At 36.4% G+C, this 25456-nt stretch overlaps 1 protein-coding gene across 24 annotated transcripts; it reads right to left on the bottom strand.

Annotated features, from left to right (window-relative positions):
- Positions 1-325: 325 nt before the first annotated feature.
- On the bottom strand, positions 326-23790 carry LOC18432480 (uncharacterized). Of its 24 annotated transcripts, XM_088874101.1 has the most exons (10): positions 23491-23551; positions 22468-22577; positions 16873-17061; positions 15521-15609; positions 15295-15433; positions 2236-2310; positions 2019-2140; positions 1860-1935; positions 1357-1416; positions 326-855 (listed from the first exon to the last, which is right to left on the bottom strand). In XM_088874101.1, the coding sequence occupies exons 3-10, from the start codon at positions 16945-16947 to the stop codon at positions 718-720; spliced, it is 774 nt and encodes a 257-aa protein (XP_088730227.1). In that variant the 5' UTR covers positions 16948-17061; positions 22468-22577; positions 23491-23551; the 3' UTR covers positions 326-717. The 24 variants fall into 24 exon arrangements, 16 of the variants coding, with proteins under 16 accessions (XP_088730227.1, XP_006842645.1, XP_088730228.1 ...); XM_006842582.4 differs by lacking the exon at positions 16873-17061 and having other exon boundaries at positions 23491-23790; XM_088874102.1 differs by lacking the exon at positions 16873-17061 and having other exon boundaries at positions 326-768; positions 23491-23790.
- Between the last annotated feature and the right edge of the window lie 1666 nt (positions 23791-25456).

The following is a 25456-nucleotide window of genomic DNA, read 5'->3' as shown; positions in this document are numbered from 1 at the left end:
TAATCAATCGGAAGGTTCTCCAACGTCAAAATACTCTCTTCTAGATAACTTTAGAGGTGTCTATAACTTCAATACCATAAAGTTGCAACATCATATCAACCTCTTCGTTAAATTTTTTTGCAAATCCATTATATTGACCCCAAGATTTTTTTTGGGGGAGAGAAAAAGAAGAAAACAAGAGACATGGAATACAAAAAAATGTTTTCACTTTATAACTACTATATCAGCAACTGATGTGGACTGCCCATTTCAATGGACGCTAGATCCATTAGACATGCACCATTTTCTAATCCCCAAATCCCATATTTTAGGGATGGGTGGAATCTGAAAGGGAATGACCAATCTTTCTATTTTCTAAAACAAAATTCAGGCAATATTAAGAGTACAGCTTAGCCGCACACCAACCGAGTTTTTAACCCAAAAAAGGAGCACACACCTACACACACCCCTAGAGCTATGGAGCTCTCAATAGCAAGCTCGAAATCTCTTGATCTTGCTGCAGTTCACAGCGTCGGAATTTTTTCTCCTATTCTTTTTTCTCAGTCGTTTTCTTTTCTCCTAGAAACAACTACTCTCTGCACGGTTTCAATAAAAAAAAAACTACTCTCTGCATGATCATATTCACAGTGCCAATATTATTGGAATTCCAAAAGCCAAAAGGCATGTTAAATGGATGGAATCACCGATACAAACGAAATGGATTTTCCACTTTTCAGATCAGCTCTGATGCCTTGATTTGGAAATGGTTTTTATTAAGCCCTTGAGGATCTTCCAAAACCAGAAAACATTCATCAAAGCTAAAATGGGGGGCACTGTATGAAGGCTATAGAAACCAAGAGAGGAGATCTTTTTTACCTGCAAGAAGAAAGTAAGAATGAGAGAAATCTCACAAAACAAGTGAGAAATCTTTTAGCAATAACAGTTTTGACTAAAAGTATTCAGTACATTGGTTTGATAATGAAAATAAAAAAGAACTGCAAAGGTTCCCTGGAGGATTCATTTTAGAAGAAAATGGAACCTCTCTCAAAATCAAACATTAGCATTAACCCCATTTACCAAGATGAACAAAACTTGTCTTTGCATTTCTTAGGCAAGAGTAGCAAGTGTGTTTGAGAGAGGGAAAGAGAGATCGTGCCATAAATCAAAGACGAGATTCCAATTAAATGAATGAATTACTATGATTATTTGAGGCTAATTCAGCTTCTGTTACTTATAGATTAGCATTTTAGAGCATTCCTATGTCATGTGACCTGCAATTGCGTTGCACAGTCAATCATGACGTGAGGAACACATGATAAAGCTCCATGTCAAATACATAGCCCAGCAATGCAACTGAATTTCAAAGTAGAGGCAAACCTGATCAAAATGAATGTACATGTGCCAGAAGAAGAAAACAAACAGAAGAATCCTACAAACCTGAAAGGACAAGCAGATTGTGAGCTGCATGGATGAAGTTCAATCATGAACTACATAAGCTAACAAGACCATGCCCCAACTGAACCTCTAATGATACCAATCCATATTTTTTATCCAAACCAATTGATTATGGTTTATGTAGTTCATTGGGTCATTATTGTTCAATAGAAATAATAGATGGTGATGGAAAAAGTGGCGAAAACCCTAACGAGACACGATCCCATTGATGGGCCCTAGTATACCTCTATACCGGAATACAATTTTCCATACATCACTGGACTAAAGTAAATTTCACTGGGCTGTAACTTCTGGTGCTGTATTTGAGGTCACGAAGGGCAGAACTATATTCATAGTGGGAATATAATGTGACACCCTTGAGATATATGGTCATAGGGAGTTAAAAGAAACAAAAGCAAATCCAGGAACGATTATTAGTATTTTACCAGCCACCCAAGGAATAACGCAAAGCCATTCCAAAGATAAAGTTTCAAACTTTTCTGTCCTGCAACATCCAAGTACCTGCAGCAATAGTGAAACAATTTGAGAACAACCAACATCACTTAGCAGGATAGAAATATAATAGCTTAGTAATTGTGAAGTACCATCTCAAATTCACAAAGGGAGTAGTACTCTCAGAAAAGAGAACCATGAGTATGTATATCTGCCCTTGACCACTAACAAGAGAGAGAATGATAGAGAACATGGACAGCCCGTGATGTAGGACCTGAGTAAAGTATTGGGTAAGCAAGAGGAATTGCATTGGCAATAGACCCTCGCGGTTACTTACATTTCATCATCTCTGTGAACTCAGATACTTACGTACTCTTTACCACCTAAAGTTGGGTAGAGCCAAAGGATCATCCCGAGGTCTGACAGAAAATATCCAATAGATGCCTGTACGGACACCAATGTAAAATCAAACCATTGTCACAAATACAAGTGAAGGATTCAGCTTGGTTCTATATGGTCAGAAAATGAAGAGTCCATAATTATTGCCTAATTACTGTCTTGATCATTCGATCATTACAAGGAAGTTGCATGCTCATAGATAAGTATTCAGGAAGGTTTTCTCGAGTCCATTTAGAGGTTAGCAATCAATAGAAAAAAAGGGAAAAGTAGAAGATTCCATATGGTGGCTGGCAATCATATTATGGCAGTATTTATCAAATCCTGTAGGTTGGAGTCCTAACACACAGTGCATGTCTCAAAAAAGGAAGCCCAAGTAATCAAATTTTAAAAATAAAATCAACAATTTCTAACAATGGAATTACAGCTAGCCGTCCGATTCAAGCCCCAAGTACAAAATCATCCCCAGTAGAAAGGGTCTAAAGAAAACTACAAAATCATTGTTTTATGGGAAGCTTCAACTAGGAAAGTCTGGAGAACTTGAAAAGAAATAAAAAAGTAGTTAAAATTATGGCAAACTTGCAGTCTAAATAGCCATCATGAAACTAGAAAAAGTAAACAGCTCAAAAAATAGAAGTTGAACTGTTCAAATCCAAAGAGAAAGAAAGCCACAATTACATATAACACTCCGTATGAAGTTCAGGACAAGCCCATACTTTCTGTGCGTCTCACCTTATAAAGCTCCCCACTTCAATCATATCCTTAGTTGCATACAGGGGGAATGAAGACAAAATGTAAGAGAAACGAAACATTAGACATAGAAGGTTCATAATTTGGATGGACTACGGACTGGAGATAAACTATGCATAAAGTTTCTCTGTAAAACATGTTTTAAAAAGGTTCATAATATCACTGGCCAAAAGAATGGAGTTAAAATGTGTATGTTTGTTTGTAAAACGTGTAGGTCATACTTCCACACAATGTTTTCTTTAAATTTCCACACATATTTAGAGTATCTTTTACATTTTTCTAAATGAAATCTACAATTCCAATTAAGAGATAATACAATTTGCTGACCTAAACAAAACAAAAGAAAAATACAAACGAAAATCCATGCTGTGAAATATAGAAACAATGCAGTGTGTGTGTGCGTGTGGATATTGGGTAACTTGGTCCATTAACTGATGGAACACAGCTATATACTTCAAGGTCCCCAATAATCACTAAAGCATATCAAAGCTCTAAGGATAGGCATCAATAGGAATTAATGCACATGATTTTCACTAGGCTATTAGATTTACCTGATTTTCAATATTCACAATGCTTTCAACAATTCATTAATCAAGACAATGAATCGCAACAATAAAATCTTGAAAACTACAGACGAGATGCATCCATTAATGTTCAGAGATGGTAGAACTTGACAAGATAGAGAGAGAGTGCCAATTCACCCTTAAGTAGCCTAAACTGGCACAGCAGACTCCATGGCTGAAGCCCCTTCACTCCTAACTAGCCTGAAACTGTTTGATAGAATTTCAGGTTTGGAACTTTTTTTCAAGGATCGGATGACATAGTTTAAAGCAATGAGACCCAAAATAGTGTCGACACAAAGAACTTTGGAGGAATGCTCTAGAATCTAAAGGTTTAAAATTAGCCTGATTAAGACAGTATATGGAATTCAACTTTAGTAATAATAGAGTTTTATGTGATTGCCACATACCAATGAAGCTGAAGGGGAAGTTCTATAGGACAACTATGAGACCAGCTTTGCTTTATGGGGTGGAATGCTGGGTGGTTAAGAAACAACATACCCATAAGATGAGTTTAGCTGAGATGAGGATGTTAAGATGGATGAGTGGCAAGACTAAAAGGGATAGAATTCAAAATGAATACATTCAGGAGAACTTAGGTGTGGCTCCAATAGGCTATAAGAAGAGAGAAAGTATACTTAGGTGGGCTGGATATGTGCAGTGCAGACCCAATATAGCTCCTGTTATGATGTGCAAGTTTGTTCAAATAGAATGCTCAAAAAGACAAGGGATAGGCCCAAAAGGACATGGTTGGAAGTAATAAGAAAAGATATGGGGACTTATGGCCTCACTGAGGGTATGACCCTTGATAGAGCAGAATGACGGACCAGGATTCGTATAACCGATCTTAAATAGTAGGGAAACGGCTTTGATGATGATGATGATATATATCCAATGGTTTAAAAACCGGATCGGTGACCCGGATCGGGCTTTTCAAAAACCGATCCGGATCGGCGAATCGGCGATCCGGATCGGAATCGGGTGAATCGGTTAGAATAAAGCTTCAAAAAAATCCGAAAAAATTATTAAAATTCATTATAAATATTGGTTTTTAGGAATTCAATAAAAAATGAGGGTACTCCATTAAGAATTTTCATGTTTTTGAATGAATATGCGAATATTGATATGTTCTTTCCCTGCATGAACCGCCATTCAGCATTTAATTTACAGTATTTCATGCTCATCCCTACACTGTTGCTGTTGGGACTCGATATGTGAATAATATGGCTGGGATAGGGTGGCCTCAGAATCATCATCTCTCTCGTTTTCTCTTTGAATAATATGGATTAAAAAAAAAAAAAAACAAATTTTCAAAAAAATTCTATCATGGATTACAAAAAAAAATTCGATCATGGATTAAACAAAAAAAATCACAAATTTTCAAAAAATTCAATCATGGATTACATAAAATTCGATCATGGATTACATAAAATTCGATCATGGATTACAAAAAAAAACAAACAAAAAAAGCAAAAAATTCAATCGTGGATTACAAAAAAAGAAAAAAATAGTTCGATCATGGATTACAAAAAATTCAATCATGGATTACAAAAAACTCTATCATGGGTTACAAAAAAAGCAAAAAACAAAAAATTCAATCATGGATTAAAAAAAAACAAACAAACATTTCGATCATGGATTACAAAAAAAAAACAAACATTTCGATCATATATTACAAAACATTCGATCATGGATTACAAAAAATTCTATCATGGGTTACAAAAAAAAAAAAAAAAACAAAAAAATCGATCATGGATTACAAGAAAAGAAAACAAACATTTCGATCATGGATTACAAAAAATTCTATTATGGGTTACAAAAAACCAAAAAATTCGATCATGGATTACAAAAAAATCTATCATGGATTACCAAAAATAAAAAAAAATAAAAAATAAAAAAAAAAAAATAAAAAATAAAAAAAAAAAAAAAAATCCGTACGAAATCGCCTATTCACTGTTCGGACTCGCCGATTCCGTACAGTGAATCGGCGATTCACTGTACAGAATCGTCCGGTTCTCTCTAGAACAGGACGATTTCCGATTTTTGGGCGATCCGGTTCCTTTTTCGCTATTTCCGAGTCGAACCGGGCGAGTCCGGTTCGACTCGGCATTTTTTAAAACGCTGTATATATCTATATATATATATATATATAATCTAATATAGGATTATTCTAGAATATACTAATGGTGAATTTAGAATTTACTACTCCAAAATTGATTACCATAAAAAGTCCCTTATGTGTTTTTCTTTTTGACAAGGTTACATAGGAATGGAACTTGAGACGTAGAGATATGAAAACCCCATTGCTACCGCCTTGACCAAAGCCTGATTCCTTAAAAATTCCCGTATGTGCTAAAAAATAACTTCTGATTATAAATAGTTCATGTAGTTTAGGAAGGATATTATTGTCTTTTTAAAATCCATTCAAAACTCATTTTCAAATTTAAAAAGATCCTTTTGATTTCTTGAATGATGAGTGGATCTTTAAAGCAATTTAAAATTACAAATATCCTTTCTCAAAATCTTCAAACAAGCTATTGTTAACACATTTTTATATTTATAAGAGCATTTTTTAGCCAAAAATTTTGGAGTAAGAAATTCTGAGTTCACCACTATTGTGGTGTATTCTAGAATATCCCATGTACATATTTAAGGGTACAAATATGAGGCATTCAATTAGAGTGGGGACCCTATGGAGATAAGAGACTTTGGAATAGGGCACCTACGGAGTGGAGCCCTAGAAGTGGGAGTCTAGGGTAGCCTACCTTCTTATCCAATTCAATCTCCATTTCTCCTACAATTAGTATCATTAATTGGGAATGCATTACAGGTCTGAAAATTTGAGACGAGTCAAACCCTAATTTTCACAGACAACAGATCTGATAAATTAGTGAGGTGCGTCAAACCCTAATTTTAAGGATATTCCTCATCTGGGTCGAGTTTGTGATGTTAAACGAAAAAACTCTACAACTGAATGGGATTCATTGTTATGTGTCAAACACCATTGTTGGACATTTCTTAATACATTGCACCTCTATCATGAGTTGTAAGACTCATATTTTACTAAGATCACTTGTATGGATAGTCTCAGATCTCCGGGTAGTGTCAAATCAGGTAGTTGTTTGTGATAATCAATAGTTTTATTTTTATTTTTTTGTGGTAATCAACGAGGCTTTTTGGTTGGTTTTTTGTAGTGTAGTGGCTGATATGCCAAATAAGAGTGATTCAAAGCACTCTTCTACCACCACCAATACTCAGGGTGTAAACACTCACATGAAAATCCATGGAGAAAACCATGGACCGCAGATTACTATTGTTAGACTTGATGGAACCAATTCTTCAGAGTGGTCACAATATGCTAAAATGGTTATTGGTGATAAAGGAAAGTTGGGATACATAACTGGCAAAGTTGTTGAACCTGAAGATACAGGTCCTTCATATGAAAAGTGGGAAACTAAAAACTTGACTGTAATGTCTTGGTTATCACACTCAATGCAACCCTCAATCAGTATGGGTTTTCTGTTTCTTCGGACTACGAAAGAAATATGGGACTTGGTACACCAAGCATATGCCCAAAGCAAGAATGTGTCCCGGGTGTACCAATTGAGAAAGGAGATATCCCATCTTCAACAGGGGAGCAGTCTCTAGCTGCATATTTTTCTTGACTTCGCAATCTATGGGAGGACTTAGATCATTATCAGATGTTTAAACCAGTCTGTAAGCAAGATGGGATAAGTACAACGAGTTTGTGGAACAAAATCATATTTTTACATTTTTGGCTGGAGGAGCTTGAGCTAGGGTTCAAATTCTTAGTCAGGGTACCCTTCCATCTCTCAATCAAGTACACTCCTTTATCCAAAGTGAAGAAAGTAGAAAGAGTACCCTGTTGCCTATGCAACCACTAGATCGTTCTACTCTTGTATCTGCATCATTGCAGAGAATTTGGAAAAGGAGCTCCCAAAGTAAGTTAAAGTGTGATCATTGTGGTTGGATTGGTCATCTTAAGGAGAATTGATGGGATTTAATTGGTAGACCTACAAAATTCAATCGCCCTGGGCAATTCAATGCACATAATGCTTCATCCACTGGTGGTTTAGCAAATATTAATACAGATTAGGTACAACCCAATGTAGTTACACACTCACCTTCTGTCCAAAAGGAGATGACATCGGTTCCCAAGGAGGAAAATGAGAGCCTTTGTTGGCCGTTTGCACAGTTAGATGGCCCATCCACTTCCTCGGCATCATCCTTTGCCCACTCAGTTATTCATGCTTTTGGTAACCATGTCTCTCTTTATCCTTCTAGACAGTCTTGGATCATTGATTGTGGCGCTTCAGATCATATGACTGGTATGGCTCCTTTGTTTTCTTCTTATTCTCTTTGTTCTGGTAGAGACAAAGTTAGAATTGTTGATGGTTCTTTCTCATCCTTTTAAAAAAAAATAATTATTCACTACTGTATAAAGTAATGTTGTACAAGGTATCAAAAAATAGGCTGCCCACAAGTTGGGAGCTCTATACAAAAACCAGTGAGAGGGTGGTAAGTAGACAAAAAATTCTATACATTCATGTGGTCACAAAACATAAAGACCAATAACCCAAAATTTGGAGATCTCTAAGCTCCTGACAGAGCTGCTCCTTCCCTAACAAGAGAGTCTGTTGTGTGGTTCACCTCTTGCCAAGTATGCATCCATGAGGTGGGAATCTGCCTTCAGATGTCTAAGATTTCATCAAAAACATGAGCGAGTCTCCAAGGGGGATGTGGCCTACCCCGAGGCCAAAAGGATGACATTTCTAGAGTCTCCTTCCACGACAAGTTCATTGCTCCAAAGAGGATTGAAGTTTTTGAGACCTTCCAAAAGGGTAAGAGCTTCCGCCATAGTGGAATTGGCTCGACCGATAGGTTTGGCAAAGGAGAATAGGGAGAGACCGTCGTGGTTTTTGAAGATGCCCCCTAAGTCAGCCGGTCCTAGGTTGCCAAGCGAGTAACTGTCAAAATTAAGTTTGGTTTTACCCGGTTCCAAAGGTCGCCAAAGGCACACTCGAGGGGTGCCGTTTGGCCTAGGAGAGAGAAATGCCTACTAGTTAAGATGGAAGTCTAAGGCTAATAAGTGTTTGAAACAATTGCGGTTCAAGACCCAAAAAATAACCGCAGATTTGATGCAGTCGGGTTTGGTTCTTTCTCGTCCATTGATGGTAAAGGAATTATAAATATTTCATTTCGATTGTCTCTCTCATTAATTCTTCATGTTCCTAGTTGTAGTACAAACCTAATGTCTGTTAGTAGTATTACCAAGTGTCTAAATTGTAGCCTTCTTTCCTTCCTATTGTGTTTTTCAAGACCTAGATACAAGGAAGAAGATTAGTAGTGGTCATGAAGTTGGTCGTCACTACATTCTTGACCCGCCTACTACTCCTCGAGCTCTTCAGTCTGTTAGTACAGTTGATAAAAATTGGATTTGGTAGTGACATCTCCGACTTAGTCATTTGTCTTTTCAGTCATTAAAAATTCAATTTCCTAAGTTGTTTACTTCTGCATGTGTCAGAGATTCAATGTGAAGTTTGTGAACTTTCAAAATTGTAGAAACTCTTTTTTTCCCTCTAATAATAGCAGTATCGTTCCTTTTGCTAGTGCTCATTCTAATGTGTAGGGTACATCTCCTATCAACTTATATTTTTGGTTATTGATATTTTGTTTATTTTGCGGATGATTACTCTCGGTGTACATGGATCTATCTTATGAAGACCAACGACGAAGTGCTAAAATCTTTAAGGTCTTTCATAAGATGATTATACTAGTTTGGCACTAAAATTAAGGTATTCAAATCAGATCAAGGTAAAGAGTATTGCAGTCGAGAGTTATTGTCCCATACTAAAGAACAGGGCATAGAACATTAGCATTCTTGCTCATATACCCCACAGTAAAATGGGGTGGCCGAAAGAAAGAATAGACACCTCTTAGAAGTGAGCCATGCTCTTTTCTTGAGTATAAATGTACTCAAGAAGTACTGATTTAAAGTTGTGCTTACTGCATCCTATCTCACCAATCGAATGCCCTATCGTGTTCTAAACTATAAATTGCCCTATAAACTATTCCATCTTGATCGTCCACATTTTAGTGTTCCTCAACAGGTCATTGGTTGTGTTTGCTTTACACATGTCCTTGGTCAAAATCATATAAAGTTCCCTAAATCCATAAAATGTATTTCCTCTATTATCCTTCATCTCAAAAAGGTTACAAATGCTATGATCCAGTATCTGAGAAAAAATTTGTTTCAATGGATGTCAACCTTTTTTGAGCCTACTACTTTCTTCCCTACCTCTTTTCAGGGGGAGGACCATGTGCAAGAGAGCTCTCATGTTCCCCTTCTTGTTCCTATTTTTTTAATCAAGGACACAAGAGGGTAGTCTTGTGACGTCGGAGTTCGAAAAAAGGAATTAAAGGTTATATTCGATAGAAACAAAAAGAAGTGGAGACCACCATAGCTGACATGCCTCGGAATCAGCCTCGTACCTCTGATCCAAGTAATCCTAAGTCTACTTTCATCAATTCTCAGTGTGAACAATTGGATCTGCCCATTGCTGTACAGAAAGCTAAACGTAGTTTGTACTGCTCACCCAATTAGCAATTACATGTCTTATGAGTCCTTGTCTCCTTCCTACCGTGCTTTTGTGTCCTCTTTGTCTTCCGTTTCTATCCCTTTCTGTGTTACAAAAGCTTTAGCTCACCCTAAGTGGAAGGAGGCTATGTGTAAGAAGATAAGGATAATTAGATGGTAAACCGTAAACCTTCCCAAAGGAAAGAAGTCAGTTGGCTGCAAATGGGTTTACACAATAAAGCACAAAGCTGATGGTGCCATTGACAAGTACAAAGCGAGACTAGCTGCCAAGGAGTTTACTCAAACTTATGGAATAGACTACCAGAAAACATTTTCTCCTGTAGCTAAAATGAATTCCGTTTGAGTACTTCTGTATTTAACGGTAACTTGGAGTGACCTTTGCATCAGTTAGATGTCAAGAATGCATCCCTTCATGGGGAATTACAGGAAGATATGTATATAATACCTCCACCTAGGTTTCTTGCACCTGAATGTGAAGGGATAGTGTGTAGACTGAGAAAGGCCATCTATGGACTAAAGCAATCTCCTTAGGCTTGGTTTGAGAGTTTCAGTGGGGCTGTCCAAAAGAATCAAGTATACTCGAAGTCATGCTGACCATACTTTATTATTAGACATACCAAGACCAACACCACAGTCCTAATTGTATATATAGATGATATTGCTGTAGGTAATTGTCCTAAGGAAAGTCGGCAACTTAAGACTTTTTTGGTAAGAGAATTTGAAATCAAAGATCTAGGCCCACCGAAGTTCTTTTTTGGAATAGAAGTAGCCAGGTCAAAAGGAGGAATTTTCATCTCTCAGTGGAAGTATATATTGGATCTACTTGAGGAAATTGGAAAGCTTGGGGCAAAACAAGCTTGATGATACAAGGGGAGAAGCTCTCAAGGATGTGGGTATGTTTCAAAGTTTAGTGGTCGACTAATATACCTTTCGCTTAAACATCCAAACATTGCATATGTTGTTTAATGTGATTTGTCAGTTTATGCATTCCCCACAAACCATCCACCTTGAGGTTGCTTGTCAAATACTCAGGTACCTAAAATTATCACCCGGGAGAGGGTTGTTGTTTGTTAATCATGGGCATTTATGAGTTTAAGCCTATATAGATGCAGACTGGGCTGGTTCTATACTTCTATTATAGATCAAAGATCAACATCGGGGTACTGTACTTTTGTTGGAGGGAATCGTGTGACTTGGAAGAGTAAAAATCAATCAATAGTAACAAGATCAAGTGCGGAAATTGAGTATAGATCCATGGCTCATGGCTCATGTTTCATGTGAATTACTTTGGCTAAAAATTCTCTCACGAGAACTTGGTTCAATGTTTTGTACTGTGACAACAAGGCAGCCATCAATATAGCCCAAAATCTGGTCCAACATGATAGATTGAAGCATATAGAAGTGGATCATCATTTCATTTGAGAAAGGGTTGCTACCAAGGAAATTTTTCTTCCATATGTTAAAACTGAAGACCAGCTAGCATAAATTCTTACCAAAATTGTGGGAAAACCTCGACTAAAAATGATTTTAAGCAAACTGAGCATGATAGATATCCATGCACCAACTTGAGGAGTGTTGTGAATAATTAAATTTTTCCTCTATGTTTTTTAGTTTGTCCCTGCAAACAGTTTTATCGTTTCCCTTACGTAAGGGATATTTTTGTACTTTCATTTTTTTTTATTGCTAATAAACATACATAAAAGTGGGGCGTGGGGCTCAAGTAGACACCACATGACTCTCTTTTCTTCCCCTCTTTATCACATTAATCTCTCTCATCTCTCTCATCTCTCTATCGGTCTCCAACCTTCTCTCTCCTAATTCTTGATCTTCCTTACACTTTGTGATTCTCAGCCAACTAGAGTGATGTATTTTAACATAGTAGAATGGTGATATCTTCTCCATTACATTGAATAAATTATGAGTGATCCAATGGGGTTCTCTAAAAGTCATACTAATTACTTTAGAACTATCCAACCAAGCTCATGAAGCCTTCTTCAAGCCACACATCTCTCGATTTAATCGGTTTCATATATACTTCTTTCAGGTCCCCATTTAGGAATGCATTTTTAACATCAATCTGGAATTTCTCCCAATCATCGGCTAATGCAAGGGATAAAATAACTCTAACTGTGCCCATTTTGACTACAGGATTAAATGTTTCATCATAGTCTAGCTTGCAGCCAACCCCAAATAATTAGGATAAGTTTTGGATGATGATGATGATGATGGTCTAGCTTGTATTCTTGATTATATCCCTTTGCAAACTAGTCTTGCTTTGAACTTCAAAATGACTATCTGCCTTATACTTCATTTTATACACCCAATTCAACCCCACAACATTCTTTCCATTGGGCCTTGAGACTATCACCAGTATTCGTGGAAGGTAACTGATTAATAACACGCATCACAGTGTTAAAAGCCTCACTCGCAATAGGTTTGGGGACTCCCCTGGCATGCATTATACATAGGGTTGCCTCTCTTATATGTCGATGTTTGCTTTCCACTACACCATTTTCTTGTGGCTTATGAAAGCTCTTGCTCAATTTCATTTTTGGAGAGGAAGTCTTAAAGTTTAGAAAGACACGAGGCTTCTTTTCTTTCGATACAATTTCTCGAGGATGAAAGTTTCTCGATAAAGTACAGGTGCCCTTTCCGTTTTCCCTCAGGGAGTGTTGCCCTTCAGGCAAAGATCCTTCAAAAACACAGAGTTAGGAGCAAATACAGAGAAACACTTCAAATCATCAGATAATTGAGACAAGGTAAAAAGATTTCATTGAAATTTTAGAACCCAAAAAAGAAAAGTTAGGAAAAGAAAATGAACCAAAAGAGAGGAGAACAGTATTTCCAATGCCAACGATGGGGAGTAGAGTGGCATCCCTTGTACTGACTTTCCCTATCAGCATCAAACGTCACATGATTGGTAGCCCATGTATCTATAATTCAACAGCATTTGAGGGCAGTGGTAAGGAAGCTGTTCGGGGTTGTGATATGCTCAAATTGGCAACTGAATGTCTTAAGGCAGCGGAATTACTTTGAAACATTGATCATATCTAGAAAATAGAGGAAGGCAGTGTGCTTCCTTTTTCCGTAGAAAGCTAACATGTAATGGGGTTGTTGGTTGGCATAGGCATGCTAAAAGGGCAACGGTAAAATTCTTCGAGTAATGTCCTTGTGACTGATTGTTGCAACTTGTGACTAACATATCCTAGATCTCCATAATGCTGGTTAAGTGGACAGAATCGACAGTGTCCATAGCTGCAGTTGTTTCTTCCCCTTCCACTGCATCTAATAGAAAGGTTAAGAGTAATAAGAATTAACATTAAGGCATCATGATTCTCTTCCTTTACCTTCAACAGATTTTCTTGAACACGGCTGCTGCAGTAAGAGAGGGCAAAGCTCATTGAAACCAAGGGTAAATGGTCTACGCATAACCAATGTGACAAACATGTCCTACCCTTCACTCAATCCTCCGAGAAAGTAGAGAACCTATCATCACTAACCTCATAGCCAATGGCCACTACTTGGTCACGAAGTCCATTCACCTCGTTGAAGCACACGCTATCTCTCTCTTACAGTTTGGAGTTGACGGAGAATATGCATCACCCTTGCCTTAGATGATTGAGAATAAAGTTCGTGGAGAAGATCTCATAGTTGTTTGGCTGACCAAACACCTACCACTTGAGACGAAATGTCTTGGGAAAGAGTGGAACTTAGCCAACCAATTAAGGACTAGTCTAAAGCAAACAAATTCTCATAATCAAAGTTGGAGACTGGTTTCATCTCTTTCGTGCGATCTTTAAGTATAATCACTTTCTAATGAGTGTTGGGGAAGAAGGCAAGGTTCCATCAAGATGTTCCATCAGTTTTAAGCCACTCTAGATTGCAACAGTTTGGCACTTCCAGAATATGAAGTTGTTAGAATCCAATTTAATAAAGACCATATGCGGGAGCGTGTTGAATGATGGAACGGGATTCCTCTAGCCAACAGAGATTTCCAGAGTTAGGTTTTTCTAAGAATTAGGTCACTCGTTGGGTCATGGGGTTTCTTGTCTATTCTCTTATATTTAAGATAACGAACTCCATAATTAAGTAGGAGAATGAGGGAAGAGAAAAAATATCAGTTATGAAAGAGAAGAACAAAGGAGTTGGTGTGAGATGAAGTGAAGAAAGTATATGAAGTGGCAAGATCTAATTTGTGAGTTTAAGACAATCAAAAGGAGAAGTCTTGAGTTCCACTCCTACTATGGGAAGGGAAACGATGTCCCGCTGATCTACACCCAAAAGAAAAAAGGGTGAAATTAGGATCAATAAAGTCTGAAGTACCAAGATATTTCAGATTTGATTTCGAAAGAATAATGAATAAGATGGAATAACATTGATTAAAAGCAAAGAGATTGAGATGTTATAGGGGAGAGTAGGGTTTGTAAAAGAGAGATGGGAATAAAATTAGAATCAAGAAAGAAGGATAAGGTTAAGAAATGATGTCGAAGATATTAGAGTTTGAGAAGTGAGCTAAAATCAAGAAGGGAAAATAGATTAGCGTTTGATATTCAAGAAAAGAAGGAAATAGAATTAGGGTTAGATCTCACCTTTCAATGAAAGCCTCTTGGATTGATCTCTAACTTTTTCTCTGTTACAATAATTCAAGAAGGAAAGAAAAAGGAAAAAATATGCGCGAGTAGAGATTGGGTGAATGAGTGGATCATCCAAGACTCATTTTAGTCAGGAGATCCTTATATTTGTCCAAAAGGTTGGATCGTCCAAGACTCATTGTAGTTAGGACTTAGGACATCCTTATATTTGTCCAAAAAGTTAACAATATAATATTATTAACACAAGCCTAATTAATTCCTACATGCATGCTTAGGGGGAGGGCAATGCTGTGGCAGAAAACCTAGCTAAAGATGGCGTCACAAGAGCAAGCCTCAATATTTGCAGACCCTCCTCCTAAGGAGTCTTTCACAGCTCTAAAGTTTTGTACAAACCCCTTTCTAACACCCTATGACACACCAAGTGTAAGTTTCATCAAATATTCAATACCAATACAATGTTATTTCATTGCAATAATTCATTAACAATGCTTTCACATTAACAATAACTTACCCCTAACATCATATTAGAAAGAGTCGAATGCCTGTATACAATCAAATCATCATGAGAACGATCCTGGAAGAGATCTGAAAATAGAAGGAGATATAAAGCGCCAATGGATACAATGATTGCATGCGCTGTAGAGATACCCCTGCATGATAAAATTTATCGAGTCCTTTTACAAGATCTCAAAATGAAAGAAAAGAAGTAACTTCCATGTTTAGAAACTAAATATTACCGGTTACACCATTCAATCTTCTGTGAATCCCTTAGTTTGCCATATGCCTTGAAGAAAAGCAAGCTGATTTGATTTGTAATCTCATATACCTTAAAAGTAAATAAGGAACACTGATTAACCACAAGAAACTCCTGAAATGACTGATGGTATCCATAAAATTTCTAGAACAAGGTAATAAACCTCAATCTAATTTGGCCCAATTAAAAAATCAGGCATTATGGCATGTACATGCAAATAAAGGAAGACACGCGTTAATGTATTCTATATTTTCTTAAAAGAAGATGGAAATCAATTATCCAATAAGATATCTAGCTATAGGCTTACAAGGACTACCTACACATTGTCAACTAGATAACCAGATAGACTAACAATCGTGAGCCTAACCACATTTTGGTTCAAATGCTATAGCTGTCAAAACGTTAACAAATTTATCCAAGGTCTTAGTCAAGACATCATAAATACGATTTCAAGGCGACAAGTTAAGAAGTTAAGAATACTAGATGCTCATCCGAAGAGAGAGCCCTCAATCACCAGGGACAAATAAAATTGATTGTAAACCCAATCTTGGTAGTAGATGATGCAAAAAGAGTCTGGGAAATTAAATCCAGCCTTCTTTCGATCTTAAACAAACAAAATTCAACAATACTGGAGGGGAAAATATGGCAGTAAATCAAGCCAAGTGAAGTAGAAGCTATCTTTCTTCATTCATAAACAAACTCCCTGTAAAAATATTCAAGTCTCCCTCAATAGGGCGTCCCACTCCCTTTTTGTACAAGCATCAAGCAATGAAAATAAAATAAAACTGAAAGGATATACATCTTTCTATCCCACTATAAAACTTTTAGGAAATATTCCTCATCTTTAAATTACGTACCTACATATTTACTCAATCCCTAACTCTTCTATTTTCTCTCTCCTTAGATCCACTTTTCTAGGATCTCTCTCCCAAGTCCCAACCCCACGTCTCTCTCTCTCTAACTCACATCACCCACAATGTCCTCCAAATCTCATAATTCCCATGAATGTAGGAGTTACCCTTCTCTCTAACTCACGTCAACTACAATCTCCCCCAAATCTCATAATTCCCATGAATGTAGGAGTCATCCTTTTAACTCACGCCCTAATCTCTCTCATGCAACTCCAAAGCTACTCTAACAAATAAAATCCTAACGAACTAAAGAGCCACATTTATCCTAAAAGTAATTAGAAACTTTCTAACTACCCACCACAATTAATAAAACTCCTTTTAACAACTTCATTTATAACTCCTAAAATTACCCCAATAAAAGATAAAACAAACTACCCATATCCCTAAAAATAAAAGTTAAATAAATAAATAAATAAATTCTTACAAGTCTCGATGCAGTTTGCATCATACTCCCCCAGTTGGAAAAAAAACTAGTCTCAAGTTTTTGTTGCGGCATCATCAACTTCCCTTAGCTGATGATGAAGTCCAACATCTCCACGTAAATGTTCTTTGTAAGGTATGAAGCTGAACTTCTGGGATGCACCTTTTGATGGTCCTCCATTCGGCATGTATGCTGCAAAACAAATTGCTAATTGAGGGATCAAAATCAGCCTTCCTTGTGGAAGAAGAAGCATTGTTTCCAACCAAAGAAGTTTGATTCATGATTGAAGAAGCTTTCTCCCATGTCTGGTCTTGAAAGAACTGCCATGGAAATAAGCAAATACCAACTGACTCCATGATTTCAGCATAAGTTGCAAACTTTACTGAGTCTCAAAAATCTTCCAGAAAGTGAGGTTCAAACATCATACAAACCATTAGCAACTTCCAATTGCAAATTCAAATAATAAAGACCCAAGCTGTATAAGTCATTTCATAAGTACCAGCATCTTTGGCTCTCACATAAACATAAGCTGCACTTAGTTTATTAGAAGACCCAACAGGATTCAAACATGGATCAACAAAAAGCTCGTACATTCTCACACTTGAAGCTACAAGCGTGTGACAAAACTTAAAGCAACTCCTTTACTGCCATCAAAGGATAAGCCAATTGTGAGAGACCAAGCCAATGTGGTTGAAGGCCAAGCCCTTGCCTTAAAACCCCATTTATTAGATAATTACAATTGTTGCCACTTTTGTTGAGTAAAATTTCAGTAGAAGACCATGCAGGCCCCAATAAAACAAATGTGTCTAACGCAAGTTAATATTCAAGCCATAAGCTTGAGCACCAAAGACTGAATTTCTTGGACTCAAGCATGCACATGCATTGAAAACAATAGGAAAAGCAAAATCACTTGATCTAAAACCATGACAAATCAAAAGAGGTAAGATTTTTACATCACGTCCAAACATACCTCCTTTGAGAATCCCACTCAAACCAACCTCACAAAAATATTTCCCACTATAATTCATAGAATCAAGCATCAAGCTTGTAGCAAGGAGCTTACCGACTTTGCAAAGGGGTGATTAAAGTGCATTGGCAATGCAAGGGTCACTAATGAATCCACACATCGTAGCTTTACCACATATTTTCTTAATAGCTATTATACTCTTTGTACCTCTGTTGCACCACTCTAATATGTAAGCACCAACAAGAGTAGAATAAGAAAGTCGAAAACCATGGGTCTTCATCTCCTTCAAAAGTTGTAACCATTATCAAAGAAACCTGAGAAAATTTGGCCATGAATTTTGAAATGAACTAAGATAAGTCATGTGTTCAACCCATTATTGAGGACATCATTATCAACTTCAAGGTGGACATTACTTATGTCAAAGATATTGTTAAGAAACCAAGCTGAAAACAACTTTAGTTCCTTGGTATGCAACTCCCATGGTCTCTCAAAATCAGAAAAGAAATTAAGAGAAACAATGTCTTTACTAGCATTGTCCTCAACATCGCTTTTATCTGTAGGTTGTCATATAGAGAGTAGAGCCACACCCTCCTCTTTCGAAGACTTGAGTGGAATCTCCTCACTCAATGACAACAAAGATGGTTCATATCTAATCATCAACATTGCGCTTTGATCACAAACCACTACCTCTACTTTCTCAACTAATCCGAAATCCTTTTTCATTGTAGTTAGGGGTTGCTCTTTCATGTTCACAAGGAGGGAATCATTTGAAAATCCAACATTGTCTTTAATAGAAATGATGTTAAAAGTTAACATTTCCTTCTGATCAATACAATGGAGAATTTCTTCATTATCAGACATAGAATCCTCCATACTTTCATCAATAAAAATGCCAGGCATATCCTCAATTATCTCTATTTTTTCAGCAGATTAATCTATAAATACGTCTACTCTTTTCTCATTAGATTTAGGACCCTTTGTGTCTTTGAAAGCATCAATCTCTCCTGTGGAAAACTTAGTATTTTCATTTATCAAGAAATCACATACCTTTCTCTGTTTATTTCTGTGATGCTCAGATTTTGTCGTAGGGACAACAACTCCCCAAGTTGGAGGCGTCAATCTCCTAACTTGGGATGCTCCAGCTCTAGTGGTCGATCTGGATGTAGGAAAATTCTTTCTTTGCTCGTCTCGACACTGATTTTGATCTACTCCCCTATGCCAATGACATCGGCTTTGGGGTTGTTGATCACCCAACTTTTCCATGCATTCATGCTCCCGTCAATGCCATCGTGCATCAAACCTATAAGTGTGATCAAGCATAACATCAGGCCGTTCCCACTCAGACTCGCGCTCTGATCTACGCTGATCTACAATAGAACTCGCACAATATGGATCGAACACCGTAGACCTCATTTTGTTCGATATGCGTTGTTGTAATCTTTCTTTTAACAACAACTTTTCAACCATCTCCATCAAGTTGTCGATTTTCTTGTGTATTTGGTCATGCTCAACATTCCTACAGTTGCGACCTCCGCAACCATCCATCGTAGTCGCTAACCCTTTTCAAACCATGCTCTGATACCAAATGATGCAAAAGGGGTCCACGAAATTAAATCCAGCCTTCTTTCGATCTTAAACAAGTAAAAATTCAACAATACTAGAGGGAAAAATATGGCTGTAAATCAAGCCATGAGAAGTGGAAGCTATCTTTCTTCAGTCATAAACAAACTATCTGAAAAACTATTCAAGTATCCCCCAATAGGGCTTCCCACTTCCTTTTTGTACAAGCATCAAGCAATGAAAATAAAATAAAATTGAAAAGATATCCATCTTTCTATCCCACTACAAAACTTTTAGGAAATATTTGCCATCTTTAAATTACACACCTACCTATTTACTCAATCTCTAACTCTTCTATTTTCTCTCTTCTTAGATCCACTTTTCTAGGATCTCTTTCCCAAGTCCCAACCCCACGTCTGTCTGTCTCTAACTCACGTCACCCACAATCTCCTCCAAATCTCATAATTCCCATGAATGTAGGAGTTACCCTCCTCTCTAACTCACGTCAACTATAATCTCCCCCAATCTCATAATTCCTATGAATGTAGGAGTTATCCTTTTAACTCACGCCCTCATCAAGTTTCTCTCTCATGTAACTCCAAAGCTAATCTAACAAATAAAATCCTAACCAACCAAAGAGCCACATTTATCCTAAAAGTAATTAGAAACTTTCTTAACTACCCACCACAATTAATAAAACTCCTTTTAACCCCTTCATTTATAACTCCTAAATTACCCCAATAAAAGATTAAAAAAACTACCCATATCCCTAAAAATCAAAGTTAAATAAATAAATAAATAAATGTGTGTTGAATTCTTGCAAGTCTCGATGCAATTTGCATCAGTAGACAAGCCACATGTAGTCCATTAAATTGGAAATCATGAAACATAAAACAAATGAAAGCTGAATACTTTCATCTTCATATACCATTAACTACCTATAAGAAATGGATCATCTTTTGCTGCAATAAACAAAAATTAATTTTAAGAGGGCACCAAGGGAGTATACCATGTTGTCTGAGTCTCTTACATATGCATAATAATGAGACCATCATGAGGTTTCGGTCATCATTCATCTCACCCAGTTGGATTCCCTGGAAAGCATCATCATCAGCCAGCTTTTAATACTTTCAAAGACACTACACTTCCAAACATCTAATGATGCTAATCTCACACCATCTTCAATTTATAATCATCTTGGCCCTCTGATTCTGTCGCCTCAAAAGGGTAAAGTGTTTGTTTTCCTATAACTTCTCCTTAACATTCGGATCTTTATACCTCTGAGTTATTAACACTCTCCTGTTATTCCTCAACAATGGTGATTTTGGTAATGGTCTAGAACCTTCATCAAGGATCTTCAAGGACAAGGAGTGAGAAGAATAATCAAGGATTCCAAACCCCACCTATGATAGTGCGGACCTTCCTGCTAATTTGAACCTTCTTTTGTTTCTAACTTTTCCAAGAATGTGTCTTCATTCATGCCCTCAGATTTATATAGAAGGCTAAGATGGACAGCCTAAGACAACACCTTAAATGCAAAAAACCCAAGACCAAAGTTCCCCAATATTGAATCATTGAGAGTATGCAAATAAATCAACAACATACACCAGCTCCAAACCAAGTTCTCTAGTAACCTCACACAGATGAACAAACTAAGGAAAAACACAATATCCTTTGCAGACTAATTTCCCAAGGCATCTATAGTCAGCATTATCATAGCAATCACCGTAAAACCCTATAATTAAACCCATTGAAGGTATCCCTTCATTGTCAAACATGGTAAAGGTTAAAGGGCAATAGAGATAAGGTGAGAAATGGAGGCGCAGAGCACCATCTGTCCGGCAGATAATAGGTCGTTGGACAATTATCGCTTACATATCACAGCAGACAGTTGAACTTCTTTTTCTGGCTAAACTGTTGGAGTTCCTCATGAAAAAGGGCACAATATAATCACATGCTTCTAGACAAGCTTCATCCCAGACCATTGAAGAGATTATAGCACACAATCTCAGCCATATGAAGTTCGGGAAGTCAAAGGAAGCCTTAACAAGCCCCGATCCTCTAGACTGTTTTAGACAATGGTGCATATGAATCCCCAAGCCCCCTTTTTTCAAGGTCTAAAGAGTCCCGAACACCTTAAATAGATTGTACTAAATCCCAAAGGAAACCATTTCCCAAACTGAAACCAACCCCTCAACCCCAAAAAAAAAGAAAAAAGAGAGACAGAAAGGGAAATTATCAAAATACAATGAGGAGATGAACTATCTATTTAACACTTCACTCAATTCGTTTGGTTTAATTTCATAATCCCATTAAAGAATACATGATCATGAGTGGGAATCGTTGAAAAAGGGTAATATCTTAAGTAGTTGATCTTCCATATGTGTTTTGATAAAGATCATGACAATGATAGCCCGGAGGGCTGAGAAAATGATTAATGATAAATCCTAATGTAACTTGCCAGTCATGACTGTTTTTTGCAGCATGCAAATTATAATATGGGGAAGAGACACAAACAGACATATAAGAAACACCAACTTTTAGAAGTGCGACAAACTAGAAAAGGATTATAAGATGTTATAATATACATCCTGACACAATCTTAGGAATGCTATCCAACATAGAGCAGTACCCCATAATCGAGAAGTTTAAGGGAGTCTGTACGCACCTTAAATGGCACAACCCTCTGCTAAGAAACATACGCTAACAATGTAGACTTTCAGCTTTTGCAACTTGACATATAAAAACAAATGCATACCAATACAGGAGAAAAATTGAATCCCTCTTAGGATGAAGATCCCAGAAAGATAACATATTGTCCAAGCAGTGGTGCAAAGCGGGGACCAGGTAGAGTCACCCCAGTCCTGAATAATAATAATATAATATCAGGAATGGCCAGACTCGGCTGGTTCCCATGGGTTTGATTCCAGACTTGGCAGTCTACAGAGTCTAAGTAACTTGGGCGAGTCTGAATCAGATTTTGATCCGCTAGATCCAAGCATACTAAAGTATAAATGGAACATTAAAATCTCACAAGTGAGGGAGTGTGGATTCGCACATCAAATACTTACAATTTTGCACATGAGGATGCCAGCAAAAACAGATAAAACCCAGGCAGTTTGATCGCTCAGTGTGTTCAATGTCCTTGTTCCTTGAAAATAAGACAAACCCTCCATTTTGCCTGTGGTAAAATAGTGGTGCTCAGAATTGCACGCAAAACACAAGCAAAGATTCATGAAAAATCAATCTAAGGCTTGAAGCAGTTGCCAAAGTGACAGTTTGGAGTACTGAGTTACAGTAAAGACCCAATTGTGGCATACATTAATCAATAGTGAAATAGCTAGTAGCCAGAAAACGAGAGTGAAATTAAAGACAATAAGAGAAGAACTAAGAAACCTCAAAGGAAATCTAACTGCATTTAGTGGTATAAGTTAAAGTGCAAAACAAGAAAATTGTCAGTAGAGGAGAAGAAATGAATTTTTTCAAACTATCATTCAGTGGAATTTACAATTGAAGAAGTAACAAATGTCCAACAACGTCGAACCATTTTAACCTCGTCCACTAATGAAACCCTAGAGTCCAGGATTAATACTTGGACCTCTCAGAACTCAATTCAAAACATAAAACCAAGACAAATAAGCATCTAACTGAGTGCAAAATAAGCAGCAAGGCTACTTCTATATCTGCACAAAATGGTATCCGAAAAACAACACTCAGAGCCATTTCAGAATTAAGACACAAGCTAAAAAATACATGAAAAATGAGTGCTCTTCATAACAAAAAGAAAAGAAAAGGTGAGGCTGAGAGAAGTAGATAGAAGAGAAAAAGGAAGCATTTAGTGTCGACGTGCTGATTCAAAGTAAAGAATAAAATAAGCATGTTGCTCAGGAGAAATCATAGTTACAGCCACTTAATAATCCATAAATCAAGAACAGGTATGAAGGGTATTTAACTTATTAGAGTAAAATTAGCTGAAAGCCTGAAACCCAATAGAGAAACATACGAAAAAGAAAAAGAAAGGGAGGATTAAAATCAAAGATAAGATAGTAAAGAGGCATGAGGCAAAAGGAAATTTCAGAAAAAAGGAGGTGTACCTTTGCTAGTTGCTTATTAGCAGCATAGCCGCTTGATTAATATTAAAGAATGCATCATGCATTCACAGCGGCGGAGGTAGTATGCATATTGTCACTTCACCGGATGGCGCCCCTCGCCCATGGGTGACGCGAAGTAACCGCTTACAAAATAAATAAAAACGTTATTATGCTATAGAAAATTAGAAATAAGGTGCACTTCAAATTTCAAAATCCCCCTACAAGGTTTTTCCGACGTTGAAAAACCTTTTCCCTGCATGATTGATTGCTAAGATCTTCAAAAATCTATCATCTCCCCATCAAGACACGTGGATATAATAATAAATAATATTTTAAATTCTAACAAAGGTATCTCTTACAATATATTATCCAAACTGCCCATTTTTAAAAGATTTAAATATGAGAAAAGTATATATATATATAAAGGATCAAATTTGAGCCTACCTCAAAAAGTTTACCAGAAAAAAAAACTGTTTTGATGCTCAAATATCTTCAAATTGATCATCTCGACATCAAGATGTATGTACATGAAAAATAAATGGATTTCAAATTTTGAAAATAATGTGTTTTGTAATGCATTTTTAAACCATTAATTTTCAAAGGTTTCAAGTTTTCATAAATATGTTTATCTACTCTATTTTTTAAGATTTGAGCTTTATAAATAACTATAAAAATATATTTTAAGGCTACCACAAAGATTTCAACAGTAAAACCACATTTCTCGATACAATTTGAAGGTAGGCTCTAATTTGATTGTTTAGAGCCTAGGCTCTATACATCTTTTCAATGCACAACCGTTCTCTTTTAAATTAGTTTGAAAATATATTTTAAGGAGATCCAAAACATCAAAACTGGAACAAGATCTAAGAAGTACACCCTACTTTATAATTTTAAACTTATGCCTTACGGAAACCACACGCAAATAATAATAATAATAATGTAAGCCCACGAAGAAAGAGATGAGAGTTCCATTCTACATTACCTTTGTTAGACCATTTACCTATACCAAGTTCTACAATAAGGGATCGGTGACCTAAATAGAAAACTCAAAAATCATGTCGGATCGATGGATTAGCGATCTGGATTGGAGAATCAGCTGGTTTTCGCCTAAAAAAATTCAAAAAATATATATATATAATTTCTCAAAAATCCAGTTTATTAGGTTTCTAAATTAAATAGCAGCTATTACATTATGATTTTTCATTATTGTGTCAAAAATATGTAAATATTGTGAACAAATCTCATGTTAAGTTTTTGTTGTCTATTAAATTTATATTATAATCAAAATAAAGTTAAAATACAACATGGCAATAAAATGAATATCTCTAACTCAATTTATTTACTTTATTACTATATTAACTTTGAAGTTTATTTTTGAAAGAAGCTATATGGAAAAAACTTAATGAAAATAGGAGAGAGAGAGAGAGAAGGAGAGAGAATCTTAGTGGAATCAAATTCAAAGTCCAAAATATAATGGAATTCATTCAACATAATGATATTAACGTAATTTTGATACAATCATACTCACATAATTATACTGACATGAGACTAACATAATTATATTAAGTTATATAATTATATAATTTTTTGTAAATTATTATATGTAATTTTATTTTTGTAATCATATGTAATTAAAATTTAATTATATGTATTTTATTTTTTACAATTTATAAAAAAGATAAATAAATATAATTCATCTAAAAAGATAAATAAATTTTCTTTTATAGAGCATTTCATTTTACAGAGTCCTTGTATAAGAGTCGGAGAGCAATCATTTTAGGGAAAATTGTAATAAAAAAATAAAAAAAAAAAACCCTCAAAAATGGACTTTCTAAGCAATTTACCCCCAACCTAACTTTTCTCAGCAACTTCCCTCAAAAAACCATGTTTCGTAGCAAATACCCCCAATACATAACAAATTATTTTCATTAGAGAGAGCGGTCCGGCATTTGGAAGAGGCAGTCCGGCG

The sequence above is a fragment of the Amborella trichopoda genome, chromosome 8 (assembly GCF_054954075.1).
Source record: "Amborella trichopoda isolate Santa Cruz 75 chromosome 8, AtrichopodaSantaCruz75HAP2 v2.0, whole genome shotgun sequence".
Lineage (NCBI taxonomy): Eukaryota > Viridiplantae > Streptophyta > Magnoliopsida > Amborellales > Amborellaceae > Amborella > Amborella trichopoda.
The sequence above is the reverse complement of the archived record's forward strand: the minus strand, read 5'-3'. Positions and strand labels throughout refer to the sequence as shown.